A 16,179-nucleotide genomic window follows, 5' to 3' on the forward strand; every position below is an offset into this window, starting at 1 on the left:
TTAATATTTTAATTAACTACTCGTATAATTTGATTTCATGCTTAAAATTAGTATTCAAAACAAATCATAGAATAGATTAAAGATTTAAAAAAATCATTAAATTTTTTTGGATAAAACTGAAGAATATCAATTAAGTTTGGTGAATAGAAAGGTATTGAGTCTATCAATATAAAGTTATCTTAGACACGTCCTATATAAAAGAAAATAATTAAAATTGCAAAGAAATATTGATTATAATTTTGATTACATTCGAAATTTTAATCAAATTTTTCACTTAACTATTATCATATTGTTTTTTCTTTTGTTTCTTCTTCATATTTTATCAAAATGATTAATGAGCTTTTATATATTGAAATATATTAAAAAAAAACAGCAGTGCCTATTCCCGAATATATAAACCATTAATGAACTCGTTCATAATTAATTCTCCTTTTAACCAAAAATCATGTTATCAAAAATAAAAATAATATTTTTATCTATATAATTATTGTATTTTACATACATAAAATATATATACATATATATATTTAGATACTTAAACAAAAATTAGAAATTAATCATTTCACATTTTCAGATTTTAATCAATTTCAATTTAGTCTTTTTACCATATAGAAGTATAAATAATCAAAGATGTTAATTTATGAATTATTTTTATTTCTTTAATTTTCTGAATTCTTGAGTATTTAATCGATTTTTATATACTCACATGGTATGTCTAATGCTTGTGATATTTATAAAAACATAGTGTTCAGTTTGATAAGGTCAATTTTACACGCATTCATCTATATGTAGATCGAAAAAGAAATGCGATAAAATTGATGAAAGAAATTTTCTAAAAATAATTATATTTCTTAATGTATGGTTTCCCTTAAGTTTACATGAATACCATCAATAAGTCCTTTATAATCTCATTGAGTATATGATGTAATAAAATTGGATTTTGCTATTTATATACATCCACACAAGAACAATTACAGAGATGGCAGGAATACTTCGGGGAGGTCAACAATGGCGACCAGCAGTATCAGCAAGAGGGCAGCGGCAACACCAACAGAGTAAATCAGGGCCCGCCAAGCAAAAGAGAAATAATTGATGCTATCCAAAAACTGAAAAATAACAAAGCAGAAGGTCTCGATGGAATACCAGCAGAACTCCTGAAAGCAGGCGCTAACACAATAGCCGACACTATGCTTCCAATCCTGAACACAATATGGAGCACAGAAAGTATACCTAGAGGCTGGAAAAGCGGCATCATAATAAAGATACCAAAAAAGGGTGACCTATCAGAATGCCGAAATTGGCGAGGCATCACAATACTAAACTCTGTTGCCAAAGTGCTAGCACTCATAATCTACACAAGATTAGAAAGTAAAATAGAAGCGGACCTCAGGGAAGAACAGGCGGGCTTCAGAAAGGGACGAAGCTGTATCGACCAGACTAACACGCTAAGGATAATAATAGAACAGTCAGTTGAGTGGAACTCACCGCTATACGTCGCCTTCGTTGACTTTGAAAGGGCCTTCGACACGATTGACCGAAAAGCATTGTGGCGCTCCCTGACAGCTAGAGGAATTCCCCAGAAAATAATAAACCTAATCAAGGCACTATATGAAGAAGCGGAATTGGCAGTGCTTCATCATGGGCGCTTGAGCGACCCAATAGAGCTGCGAGCAGGAGTCAGACAGGGATGTCCACTCTCTCCCCTCCTGTTCAATGTGGTGCTTGATGAGGTGATGAAGAAAACAACAAGCACTGCTAGAGGAATAAAGTGGAACCTCACAGATAGATTGGAGAGTCTAGAATATGCGGATGATATAGCTCTCATCACACACACACACAACGACATGCAGGAAAAATTAAGAAGCCTGGAACAAAATGCCGCGGAAGTTGGTCTTCGTATAAATATAAACAAGACGAAATGCCTAAGAATTAATGCGAGAACAGCAACGCCTCTTCAAATAAATAACAAAACCATAGAGGATGTCTCCGAGTTCTGCTACCTGGGTAGTATAGTTACTACAGATGGGGGTGCTGAAAGAGACATAGAGAACAGACTTAAACTTGCTAGAATGGCATTCGGAAGACTGTGGGCGGTTTGGAGGCAACGTCACTTGGCAAGGGGCACCAAAATTAGAATCTTTGACGCGTGCGTAAAATCGGTGCTCCTGTATGGCAGCGAAACATGGTTGATTAAGAAGAGCTATACAGATAGGGTGCAGACCTTCATAAATAGATGCCTGCGAACAATATGCAGAATATTCTGGCCTAGAACAATCAGTAACAAGGATCTATGGGATTTAACGGGGCAGGAACCAGTGTACGCCCAGATCAAGAGAAAGAAGTGGAGCTGGATAGGTCACACACTCCGAAGGCCAGTAAGTAACATCCCGCGAAGGGCTCTTGAATGGAACCCACAGGGTAAAAGGAAAGTAGGCAGACCAAAAGAGACATGGCGCAGATCTGTGAACAAAGAAGTGGGGGGCACCCGAAAATCGTGGTCAGAAATAAAAGAAATGGCGCAAAACAGAGTCAGATGGCGAAGCTTTGTAGATTTTTTTTTTTTTTTTCTTTTTTCTACTCCCAAAGAGAGTAGAAAAAAGGAAAAAAAAAAAAAAAAAAAAATTTATATATATATCATTTATATATAGATATATATGTATGAGATAAGAAGCTTATATAGTGCTAGTTTCCTTATTTTAAATTTTGAATTTCTATTGTATTATAGCTTTTAATATTATATTTATTTGTTGAAAGCAAAATAATTTTAAAATATTTCATATTAGCATGCGGTGACAATTTTTATACTCATTTTGCTTATACGAGTATAGTATCTTTGTTAAATGAAACACCTTGTTACAATATATTAATTACAGCTACATAAAATTAATTACATGTATATAAATGTATAAATGATAGTAAATTAACCAAAATATCATAATCATTTTTAGTTACATTTATTTTATAGATATTATTAACTTTTAGAGTATGTTATTTGTGTGTTTTTCTCTTGTTTTTTCTTTGGTTAGAAACTTTATTTATAGAATTATTTTAATAAATTTTTCTTCTGTTTATTCACATAATATAAATATGTACATACATATATAAAAAAATTTATGTTTTAATTATATAAGATTTATTGTTTTCCTTACGGTGATATCTAGAAATTTAACATTTTTGTTTAATTGTGAAAGGTGGTGAACGGCAAATGGCGGATGATTCCCATTTTAAATGGATGGGTAATATTAACTTTTCAGTTTTTCATTTAAGATATTACAAACCTATGGAAACACATGATGTCAAAACAAAATCGACAAGTTCTTTGGTTAAATTCGGAGAGAGAATTTCGATTCATTCTGGTCAGCCCTATTTGTAGAATATGTGACATTTATAGAGACTACATAACATTCCACCGCGAAAAATTGCTCTTCTTCTGTTTTTTACTTAAGATATGAATTTAGAAAAAATTTTCAATTATTTGATATCTTAATTTATGAAGAGTAAAAACAATTTCTTGATATTATCAGAAAAATATGTTATATGCATGTACAGGCGCATATAACATGTATGTTAACATATATTATAAAATATTATCTGTGTATATGTTTGTATAACATTAAATAAATGAATAAGTGCTTATTCATAATTAGTTTATATATGAGTAAAATAATGTTTATATTATGGCATATGACTCATCAGAATAAGTCACTGTCAATCAGTTTCCTTTTACCCTATATTTCATCACTCATTCTCAATATTTTATTTCTTTTATTTTTCTTATATACATACATACATATATGTACAAAATCATATATCACGTTTTATAATCCGATTATTAATATTGTAATATTACTTTTGTTGTTGTATGGAGAAAATTACCATGAAATTAGCTTTGACGCAAACAAAAAGGAACAAATGCCACCATAGTGTCACGTTTTTTTTTATTTCTTTTCTGTGTATATAGTATGAGAAAATTCTGATTTTCATTTATTTTTGGTAAGGTATGGCATTATAATGTTAGAGTAACAACAAAAATTTTATATTTTACATTTTCATTTTAAAGAAATTTGAAGTAAATGGCCTGCTATTATTGTTATATAAAAGTATATTTATGTGTATACAGGAATATTAAAAATGAAAATCATTATAAAGCACGACATGGAAAAGGACAAAAGTTAATGGTAAATATGAAAATGGCATGTGATATCAAATACCTATATATTGTTAGTTAATATTGAAATAATTTGAATTCTGCACGAAAATGGTGAATAGGAGGAAAATTTTGATTATTTTTTTTTTATAACATGAATTTGAAGTACTTGACATTATTGTGGGTTTTTTCGTTGACGTGCGTACTGTTTTTCTTATTATTTGAATCTAAATACAAAGTAAATTTTATTACATATATAGTTTTTCAAACAATTACTCAAATTTTAGGTTGAAGTGATTGATTTTGCTTAAAATATAACACTTGACTTTATGTAAGAGAAAATACATATATAATAAGGTAATATGATGGTCATTGGAACGGAATCGCACAAGCACTACAATTATCTTTTGACATTTGAAAACTAATATTTATGAACATACCATAAATTCAATTGTTTTTAATTAATATTTTTTATAAAGCATTTAATTTAATTTAAATTACATGTTAAAATTAAATTAATAAATATGTAAATATATATGTAAATATATAGATATCATACTTTGAATTTAGATACTTTTGATAGGTCAGTTGATTGAGTACTGGACTGTACTCGTAGAATGATTTAAAAAAAAAAATATACTCTTTTAATTTAGACTTATTTGTTGATAAGTAAATTTTTGCGAAATATCATAGACAAACAATTATTGTAAATTATGCATACATATATAAAAGGGAAATGAATCTATACATTTCATACCTCCATATTAGTTCAACGCCCAAAAATATTTTAAGACTCCATATTGCTTTATGGTCTTTTGTATCTTCAAAATATGGATATGTTTTTGAAGGACGTGAAATTTGTTTCTCATTTCCAGATTTCCCGAAAATTATCAATTAAATTAAAATTATTTTTACTAATTTTTAGGACATCATTAAAAATTATTTAAAATATTTTACACTATATAATCATTAAATATTATTTATAGTTTTTTCACTATAGAAAGATTTTTGTACATAGTATTAAAATGGGAAAATTCGTGTAAAATTTCAATAAAAACGAAAGCAGGCAAAAGAAATAATTTAATGTTCCTTCAAATTTTAAAAAATGTTTCAACTTTCAAGAAAATCTGTAAATTTTTTTAAAAATCTTATTAAAAAAGTAGACGAATACTCAATATGGTGTGGTCCTGTATAGTATATGAAGACATATACCATTCCTTAAATATATATATACATATATATTTTTTAGTGATACATAAATAATAAAATAAATTACTTCCATATTTAAAGTTTCTTAATTTTAAATTTTTAAGGATCGTACATGTAATACCATAGTCGTAGATATCATATCACATAGGCGTAGGTATATATTTGAATTTTTTCATATTATTCTCGTGTTTAAATTTCAAGTTACATAAATATAGCTTGATTTGATTGAAACTTTAAGGTTTTAATAATTTAATTAAGGAAGAAGAGCAGAAAATTAAAAAAGTTTTTAGAAGACGATTGTGATTTTATACATAGAAAAAAAATGATTTTGGTCACGTAAGTTAATAACTCTGCTTATATACTATAATGGCGTTTTATCTTGAATATACAAAGTAACAATTTTTCTGTTTATTTGTTACAAAATATTTTTGGAGTAAACTCTCTCGTACCTTAACAATTACCTATATAGTAAAATTTATTTTTTGTTTTTTTTTTTATTTTTATTTCGTTCCTTTTTTCTCTATTTTGCGTTTTTCTTTTTTTATGTAAAAAAATTTTGGGTAAAAATCAATAAATGTAATTTGAAATAATAAACGCGACATTTGGGAAATTTTATTGAAGTAGAAATGTTCTTCTTCTCTTAGAATAATTTTTTAACTAAATATTGAGTCAAGAAAAAGGCAGCCTTAAGGCGTAGTACAAACGAAATAAATAAAGTACAACGATTTTCTTTTGTAAAATAAAAAAATTATAATAATTTTTTAAATTCTTACCTTTTTATATTTTTTTTACAATAACAATTTTTTTCTTTAAATTAATTTAAAACTTTATATTCCAATTATATGAACCGTTATAATAAAAGAAAATTAGAATAAATTGTAAAGTACACATAGTTCTTAAGTTTATATTTTTCCTTCTTAAAACAGAAGGCATTAAAAAAATATTTTTTTTTTAATGACAAATTCAATTTTCAATATTTAAAAATTTGCTTTTTTATAAAAAGAAGTTTTTCTTCCTTTATTTTTCTTTTTCAACATTTCAATATTAACACTCAAGTTGTCCTTATAAATTTTTTTTTTATTTTATTTTTCTAATGTAATTTATATTACTTAATAAATTAAAAAAACAAAAATTTTCTTAGATTATAGACTCGTCCGCCAAAAAGTGGCGTACGGTAGTTAAAACAAGACTGTCAAATATGGTTATGGTGCTTGCTCTTAATATTCTCAGTATTTTATTGTGTTCAATAATCATACGGTAAGGTAAAAAGCAAAAACAATTCAATAAATTTCATATATAAAACATAAAAGTTAGAACGAGAGAAAAAAAAAATAATATTTTTTGAGTTTGGGTTCGGCCTTTGTGTTTCCTTTGTTTAGGATTTTACATTTTTTTTTTAGTATTTCTTGAATTGTGGAATCAACACATGCGTATTAAACAGTTATTAATACAGAAAATTTATGAACTTTCATACTGCATTTAAAAGTTATAGATGTTTCATACATGTATGCAGTTATACGCATATAAAGAACGTTGGGCGAATTGAAAAGTAAAATAACATTGTATTAAGCACTTAAAATGAACATCGATATTACAATTAAATCAACAAAAATACTGGTTATAATATTATAACGAATTATAGTATTATAGTACCGTTATAATAATACTGTTATAACATTGCAGTTACTTATTTTATAAAACTTTATTTTAAATCAAACCTGTTTTTTATACATGAATCTTTTATGTGTTTTTAACTTTATTTTTCTCAATAACGATTTTTGCACATTGTGCAATTATTATATTCATTATTGTAAATATAAAATTACCGTTAATTTAAAACTTAATCGCTCTGTAATTAAAAAAATAATAATAACAGTTATTTAATCGACATTAAGATACTTCTTTATGTGATTAATGTTAGTTTTTCACTAACAAAACAGAAAATAACTCTTTTTTATTCACTATTTTGCTATCACGAATTCTAAAAAATTAACGAATTTTAAAATGGAATTAAAAAATCCAACTTTACTTAAAAAGTGAGCTATTTACAAAATTGAAATTGTGAATTGAATGGAAAAAATTGTGAATTTCCATAATGTAATAATTTTGAATGTTTCTTAATTCCTGACATTTAATAATAATGCCATTGCCATACAATGAAATGTCACATTGGTTGATATCGTTACTCCATCATCACAAAAGGGAATTTTTTTTTGAAAATTTTTTCATGTTGTTTAAAACTAAAGCGCCTCTTATTTATAATTAATTATTAATTTAAAATATAAAAAAATAAAAATCGTGTATTTATTAATTTGTTATTTTCGAATATGTAACTGTTTAATAGTAATTTAAAAGTAAAACAAATACGCTATAGGAATTTTACAAGTACAAAAAAAAAAAAACAAGAAAAAAGTTTGGAAATCATCTGCTGAAAATAGGAGAGAATGCATTGCACCTGGTACCTGTCTGAAGATTTATCTTATTATAACATATTGATGAATAGCTATTATTCTAAATATTTAATTTTATAAAAATTAGTTTTCGGTACCTAATTGTCTCACGATTCATATTTTTTTTGTATTTGAAAAAGTACCTACTTATTCCATATAAAATCGTTAATTTATATGGTTTTCAGGGTACTAACAAATATTTATATTAATTTTTATAATGAAATCCTGAATTAGCAAAAAAAAAAACAAGACGAAACGAATTTTTCTTAAATTAGAATCATTGAAATCAAAATAAATTTTAAGGTAAGATTTTTTAAAATTTCAATTATTTTAAAAACAAGTAAGGAATTGTACCATAAGTTCCTACATAACATATTCAATTACGTATTTATAATTCCACCCACATAAACATAACAAAAAATCGCATAGTAAGAAATATTCAGATAGATAAATTAAATTCTTTCATATTGAGATACAAAAGACTTGAAATATAATTTGATGCAATAATTAATTTATAGAAAAAAAGTTTCGACAAAGTGTGATAAAATATTTTTGTTATAAAATCCTAATAATAATGCATAAAATTTGCAAATTAAAATATGTAGGTATACATACATATCCATATGTAGGTGTAGGCACTAACCCCTTATAATATTTTGAATATGCAGATTAATGAAGATGTGTTTATGAAATATGTATTTGAATTGAAATATGAAAATAATGAAAACTAATGAAAATTTTAATGAGTACAATTTTTAATTAATATTCTTCCCAATGTGTTTTTGTCCAAATTTTTAGTGATATAACCGTTCTTAGGTAACCTACCTATCTTCTAAAAATGCATACTTAATGCATTTATCAATATGTACACTTGAAATTATAGTTTAATTTTAATTATAAATAAGAATAATTAAAGCAAGGTAAATACATATTTGTCTAGGCCATCTTCATGTCGGTTAGAATGAAATTATTTAACTTTAATTAATTAGTAATTATGAATTTGAAATCAATTTTTGTCTATTCTTATTCTGTATAGAGTTTGAAATCTAGTAGCTGACATCATTTTAAAACCATATTAAAATTCCCCTTATTTCTAAACTATATTTTTGAATTTTCATATTTCCAAGAGAGATTAAAAATAGGAATTACGTTGTGTTTATTTATTTGTGTAACAGATTTTTTGCATATGCTTAACAAAAAAAAAAAAAAATTACAAAGCACAATTTTTTTTCGTAGATTGAAATTATTGAGCTTAAAAAGTTCCCAATGTAATATCATTAAGTATGGTCAAAACATTTATTATCAGTGGATGTTTATTATTTGCTAAGTATTCAGTTGAAAACCAATGACGCATTTAAGATGTTAGATGTGTGAATTCATAATTAAGATATTTTTCATTAAAAAAATTAGTGGATCTTTAATTTTTTGTAGTTGTAGCAAAAATAGTCTCAGTTTTTTATTAAAAGTACATATATAAATTTTATTATTATTATTATTATTATTATTATTAATATTATGGAAAATCCTGACAAAATAAAAGTCTTGTATTTAGTAAATATGAAATTGTAGGTGTTACTTTTTATACTGCTTTTATAAAAAATAAAAATAATTTACTTCTTAATTCCTACTTAATTTTTAATTTATAATTTTATTAATTATAAAAACGTAACTATGTTTGTACATATGCATGCTAACTATCTGAAAATTAAAATTTTCAACGATATTATTCAAGTTCACATTAAAAAAAAAGTAAAAAGCTTTTTTTTATTTTATAAAAATAATGAAAAAGAAAAAGTAAAAAAAAAATTCATTTAAAAAAAAAGAGTACATATTATGTACACATATACATTACTTACTTAAAATTAGTTGAACATGCATGCCATAATTAACAATTGAATATTGTAAGTGTCTCAGTTGAATGAGCAAAACCTAAGCAAAATGATTAGCTTAAAACAAACTCTCAAAGAGTAGTAGGTATGTTGTATAAATTATCTCTATTTATAGTCTAATTTAAAACTGTTGGCTTAGCTGTTGAATGTGAATATTTTTTTTTTTAAATTTTCACATCTGTGTTAATTCCATTTATAATTTACAATGAATCTCTCAGCACAAAGAAAAAAATATTAACAGTTCGTGTATTATTTCGAGACAATTGCAATTAAAATGAAAAAAAAAAATTATTGAAAATTTAAATAGTTGAAATTATTGAATATTTTAAGTACAATCGTTGAAATGAAATGTTATTGTAGCTTTATATATATTTATTATTGTTTATTATAATCAAATATTTTTGATTATGATTCACAATATTTTACTGGTATTACAAGTTCAACTAACTTTTTATAATTTATAAATTAAAATTTAAAATTTTTTGAACATAAATTTTCAATCGAATTTGTTTTGTAATAAATTTTATGTTCTCTAAATATGAAGAGAAACACAAAAACAAAAATAGTAACTAGTGCGTACTTTCTGATACTCGTATTAATTTATTTTTTAGTCAATTTTTACATTTTTACAGAAAACGTTGCTTCGGCAGTAATTGTTTGCCTAAATACCATTAATATAGTATTTTTTCAATTTCTAAGAAATATAAATAAAATGTAATGGCGTCAGAAACGATGAAATAATATTAGCAATAAAACTTAATTTAATTAACGAAAATAAAAGAAAATGACGAGGAAATATTTTTTTTTATAAGTTCGTATACATAGCTATAATTATGTAAAAATAGAATTATAAATTTCTTATAAATAAATATATGAATTATAAAAATATACATATACATACATAATGTAACTAAATAATTTTTCTTGAAATTTTAGTTAAACAAAAATGGCAAGTACAACATCAGAAACTGATTGGCTTGAAGAACTTTTACGGGAGGTGCAATTAGAACAGTTTTATGAAAGAATTCGTGATGATTTACAAATAACACGTTTAGCACATTTTGATTATGTGCAAACTGATGATTTAGAACGTATTGGTTTAGGAAAGCCAGCAGTACGTCGATTAATGGATGCTGTAAGAAAAAAGAAAGCACATCAATGGCGAAAAAATATTCTTTCAAAATTAATCGGAGGTGGTAAACAACCTAATAAAAAACAAGTTGTTGGCAATGAAAATGTGTCATTTACTGCTTTAACATGTTTAATTCATGAAAAGGATGTAGTTTTAGGAACAAAATTAGGTGACGGTTCATTTGGTGTAGTTCGAAAAGGTGAATGGGTAGCTCCAAATAATAAAACTGTTTCAGTAGCTGTTAAAGTATTAAAGGCAGATAATTTAACGCAACCGGGTATTATAGAGGATTTTTTTCGAGAAGTTCAAGCAATGCACTCTTTAGATCATCCGAATTTAGTTAGACTACATGGTGTTGTATTATCACAGCCAATGATGATGGTAACCGAATTAGCTGAACGAGGCTCTCTTTTAGATACGTTGAGAAAACAATGTCGATCAACATCTCTACCTAATATATGGAATTGGTCAGTACAAATAGCAACCGGCATGGCATATTTAGAAAGTAAACGATTTTTGCATCGTGATTTAGCTTGTCGTAACGTATTATTAACATCTGGGAATAAAATTAAAATTGGAGATTTTGGTTTAATGAGAGCATTACCAAATGAGGAAGATTGTTACGTCATGAATGAACATAGAAAAGTACCATTTCCTTGGTGTGCACCAGAATCATTAAGATATCGTCAATTTAGTCATGCATCTGACAGTTGGATGTTTGGTGTAACTTTATGGGAAATGTTTACATTTGGAGAAGATCCGTGGGTTGGTTTAAACGGTTCACAAATTTTAAGAAAAATTGATCGAGAAGGTGAAAGATTGCATTGTCCAGAAGCTTGTCCACCTGATGTATACGAATTAATGTTTCAATGTTGGCATAAGACACCTTCTGAAAGACCAACTTTTGCTGCTATTAAGTAAGATGCGTAAATATTATATTGTGTTACTTTATTTTTTTTTTTATAATTTAAGAGAATTCCTGTCAGGTGTGCCGCCACCTTTGCGGAAAGCTATAATGTCTTGCAATGAATCTAACCTTTTAAAAATTGAACAAAATGATGTGATAGCCATTATTGATGGAAGACCTGATTTGAATTTAATTAAAGGACAAAATCAAAGGACATTCGAAATTGGAATGTTACCACGGTTGGTTTATGATATAGCATAAATCTTTTGTATATAATTATAATTTTTATTATTTTTTGTTAGTGATGTTCTTGAAAAAACAGTATCTGTTGCTGATATAGGCAGACCATTGGAGAGTTCATTCAGACATACTGGTCACGGAAGCACAAGTTTTTTCGATGGATGTTGGGGTAGTCCGAACTCTATAGATTCTAATTTTATTGGCGATGACGTAGAGCTAAGAGGTTTTTAGTAGTTCTTTTTATTTTCTATTTATATATTTTTTTATTGCATATACCAAACATAAAAAGTCTTTCAATTAATTTAATAAAATTATTTAGGTCTTGACCGTGCTCAAATTGGTCGCCGAAAAAAATCTGCGTCTTATCAAGTGAAAGAGAGACGCAGTATTGCAGCAAAACAGTTTGCATACAACAAATTGATTAATGACAAAAAAAATATTAGTTTCGATTCGGTGCAACAAGGAAAAAGCAATCAAAAACCAGTTCGTCCACCGCAACCGAAATCGGCATCTTCGAAATCACATATCCAACAAGAAGGCATTCTTGTTGATATTTCATCAGAAAATAATGGTTCTAATAAAAACCAGAATTTGTCTATTAACAATACAGAAGAAAACTTGTCAACATCATTAAATGCTCTATGCATTCTTGACGCTCCGATAGATGTTCCTACGGAAGGTGAAATATCGGAAGATTATGCATTTTCTTCGATAACTAGTGTTTCGCATTCTCCAAGTCGACAAGAACCACCCCCATATCAAATGCCTCCAACTTATTCTAATACAATTGAAATGAATTTTCAATTATCAAATATGAACGATTCATATCGCATGGGCAATTCTGTACCCAGGGAAACACGTTCCCAGGAATCTGTTGCAAAAATACAAACCGCTGAACAAAATGCTTTAAGCATGTATTCAAATATTGCAAAATCGCAGGATATCGCACCGCAGAATGAAAATTATGTGGCGAATTCCTCCTCTAAAGGAGCGATTTCTAAACAACAAATTTATTCAAACAGTCCTGGTATTAAGAAATCTCCTAATTATAATGTAGTTTCAAACTTACACCAATCTCAACAACAATTTCCAAATTATAACATTGACTTAAGCTCTTTAGCAAACGAGGAGACAAGTAGTTCGGTTAATGAAACTGATCAAAATTCTGAAATTTCTGAATTGAATATGGAAAATGTAAGTAGATTGAATATAAATCAAAATGAAAGAATAGAAAATGTGCAGAAACAAAGAAATGATTCAATGTCGGTAAATTTAAGTAACGCAACCTTAGAGGACAGTTTAAGCACAGATATAAATAGTGATAATTGTGAAAAAAAATTAGATGAATCGTTTATTGCGGAATTGGAAAAGGATTTGTATAAAACAGACAAAAATTTGCATCTAATCAATTCAACTCAAGCTCTTCCGATCAAAGAAGATATTTATAAAAATACATTAATATACAACGAAAACATTAATAGTAATTTGAACGTTCAAAAGAATTCTAATCAACCTTCCGAACCCTCAATAATTCTGCAACCTAAAATTCAAAATACTTGCCAGGAAGTAGCTAGATATGCTAGTAGTAATCAAATTTATCAAAATTCCTCTCTGCAAGATCAACATCAAAATATCCCAAAGGATAATTATTCTACAACAAATTTCGAGCAGCCGTCGGGGCTTTTACAAAAGCAACTGAATGTTCAACAACAGCAAAATCACAATCAAAATATTTCTGCAACTAACATTTTAATTAACAAAATTTGGTATGAAACAACTCAGGGGTTATCTTCTGAACAACAGCATGCTCAATCACAATTTGGGTCAATAAACTCTATACCGGAACAAATATATCAAAATGCTGCGTCACAAATTCAATTCTCAAGTCAATCAACAACACCAGTGAAAAATCACAATTTTGTAGCTATATCAAACAAGCCAATAAATACGTCATCAAACACAACTTCAACGAATGTATACCAGAAAACTACTAATTTTTATAATTCTATACCAGGTGATAACGTTAGTGTTTATGGTTCAGATTTTTATGATATCGTTGCTCCCACTCCATCATCATATTATGGTCAAGTGCCTATAACAAGTAGTACGCAGAATTTGGCTCAAACAACTTCAACAAATGCAACGGCTGTTGCTTCAAATAATGCGCAATCTGTGATATATGACGAAGTCTCTGTCGATGATTTTTTAAGACCGCATCGTCCAGCTCCTCTTGCCCCGCCACAACTTTCAGCACAACAAATTCAAAGAAGATTAGAAAAGATGAAATATCATCAACAACAACAACAGCAACAGCAGCACCAATCGCAACAGCTTCAGCAACAGCAACAATTACAACAAACTGGAATATATGAAAATGCTGAAAGTAAACTTTTTGTTTATGAATCAATTATAATATTATAAATTTTCATTTTCCCAGAAATTCAAGCAGAAAATGCTCAGGTGTTAAGTTTAATTAAAGATATTGGTGATCCAACTTTGACAGATAGCGAAGCTCGTTCGGCGCTTATAGCAAACAACTGGGATCATAATTTGGCAATACGGCATATAAAAATTGATAAGTTATTGAGGTAATAATAAATACATTACATTGATACTGTATTTTTTCATTTTTTTTTGTTTTTGAATTTTATTAGATTGGGTCTCGCAAGTAGGAGCCAATGTGAGCAAGCATTGTTTAAAACCGGATGGAGTATTGAATTAGCTGCATCTGTTTTACTAGAGACAACGACATAAATATTATTAATTTTTTTAAGTATCTTTTTGGTTGCATAATAGAGTCAATTATTTTTAAGAACTTATTCTTCCAATTTTTTTTTTGAGATGCAACTCTTTAAAAGTTGATAGAGACATATTTAAATGTAAGACGGTGAATTAGAAAATTTTTGGCTTTTATTAAATTAATAATAGTTCTTAGTTGCATTTTAAAATGTTTTCTAAAAGTTAGCAATAATTTGAGAAATTCGTCATTACGATTTTTAGTCCCTGCGAACCATACAATAGAAAATATTAAAAATTCAATAAATTAATAATTTATTAGTAAAGTGATACGTAATACTAATCTGTAATTATCATCCAAATTAATAAAAGAATTTTGGCGATTTTTTTTTTATTAAAGAAGGTGCAATTTTACCTTACATTATTGATATTGTGTAATTATCAGGTTTTATAAATTTGACTTTATGTTTTTCTTTTTTAATATAAATAAATTTTTTAAGAAACGAATGAGTACATTCCAAAACTTCTTGCGTGTCCTTATAATTTTACACGATTGAATTACACAATATAATATACAATAATTTAGCATAATTACTTTTTAATATGCTTGTATGTTTATGTAACTACTTAGGTTTTCTCTTCTTTTTTTTATTTATTAACTCAGAATATTTTATTATTTTAAAAATTTGATGAGGCAACAGAAAATCAAAGTTGCTATCTTTAAGTTGTAATAAAATATTAATTATAATCATTTTATATTACTTAATCTTAACAGCTACATATAATTTAAAAGAAAAATATCTCGTACTTACGAATATTTCAGAAGCTTTATTATTTAATTACATACATATATACTAGTTGTATGTTTGCAAAAATACTCTTTTTTTTGTTTTTAGAATTAAATTAAACAAATAAATACACATATTTTTTTGAAATAAAACTCGAATCACCTGTATGGAATACCTTTTTAAAACTCCGATAACACAATTTTTTTGTTTTTATTTTTAAAATGAATTTAAAATAGTTTATTTATTAATTTAAATTTCTTAATAATTTATATTCAATCATTCTCTTATAATAATTATTTCTATAGATAGAATATAAATTATAAAACTTGAGCATGTCAAATATGCATCACTTAATAAGGTCTTAGCATACTATTTTGTAGAGAAATAATATTATTTTTTTGAATTGAAAAGATGAAACGTATAAAATTAAATTTGTTAGAGAAAGAACTAGAATAGTAAACAAAATAAAAAAAAACAATATTAAATGTTATGTTTGAATGTAAATAAACTGTAATCTCTATGTAAATATGATATATATGTATATGTGAAAAAATATAAAATTTAGTTATGAAAAAGTAGTTAAAAAAATGGATATTATACAAGAATATATTTGAAAGAAATTGAAAAATTAAGATTTTTTTAATCCTTTTTATTTACATATACATCACTGATTTGTTTCAA

General features: G+C 26.7%; 2 protein-coding genes across 4 annotated transcripts in view; one reads left to right on the forward strand and one right to left on the reverse strand.

The window, feature by feature from the left end:
* The window catches only part of LOC129606706 (uncharacterized), a 37,643-nt gene extending 31,099 nt beyond the window's left edge, over window positions 1-6,544 (reverse strand). For both annotated transcript variants that reach the window (XM_055517188.1, XM_055517185.1), the window contains exon 1: window positions 6,130-6,544. The gene's annotated coding sequence lies outside the window, so the exon portion shown is untranslated. The remainder of the gene's footprint in view (window positions 1-6,129) is intronic.
* Window positions 6,545-7,587: 1,043 nt separating this feature from the next.
* On the forward strand, window positions 7,588-15,907 carry LOC129606705 (activated Cdc42 kinase Ack). Of its 2 annotated transcripts, none has more exons than XM_055517183.1 (7): window positions 7,588-8,109; window positions 10,632-11,744; window positions 11,800-11,973; window positions 12,037-12,197; window positions 12,294-14,357; window positions 14,412-14,562; window positions 14,629-15,907. In XM_055517183.1, the coding sequence occupies exons 2-7, from the start codon at window positions 10,642-10,644 to the stop codon at window positions 14,726-14,728; spliced, it is 3,753 nt and encodes a 1,250-aa protein (XP_055373158.1). In that variant the 5' UTR covers window positions 7,588-8,109; window positions 10,632-10,641; the 3' UTR covers window positions 14,729-15,907. The 2 variants fall into 2 exon arrangements, with proteins under 2 accessions (XP_055373158.1, XP_055373159.1); XM_055517184.1 differs by lacking the exon at window positions 7,588-8,109 and adding an exon at window positions 10,344-10,506.
* The last annotated feature ends 272 nt before the right edge of the window (window positions 15,908-16,179 follow it).

This window comes from Condylostylus longicornis, unplaced genomic scaffold (assembly GCF_029603195.1).
Source record: "Condylostylus longicornis isolate FDR11 unplaced genomic scaffold, ASM2960319v2 ptg000020l, whole genome shotgun sequence".
In the NCBI taxonomy this organism is placed as follows: Eukaryota; Metazoa; Arthropoda; class Insecta; order Diptera; family Dolichopodidae; genus Condylostylus; species Condylostylus longicornis.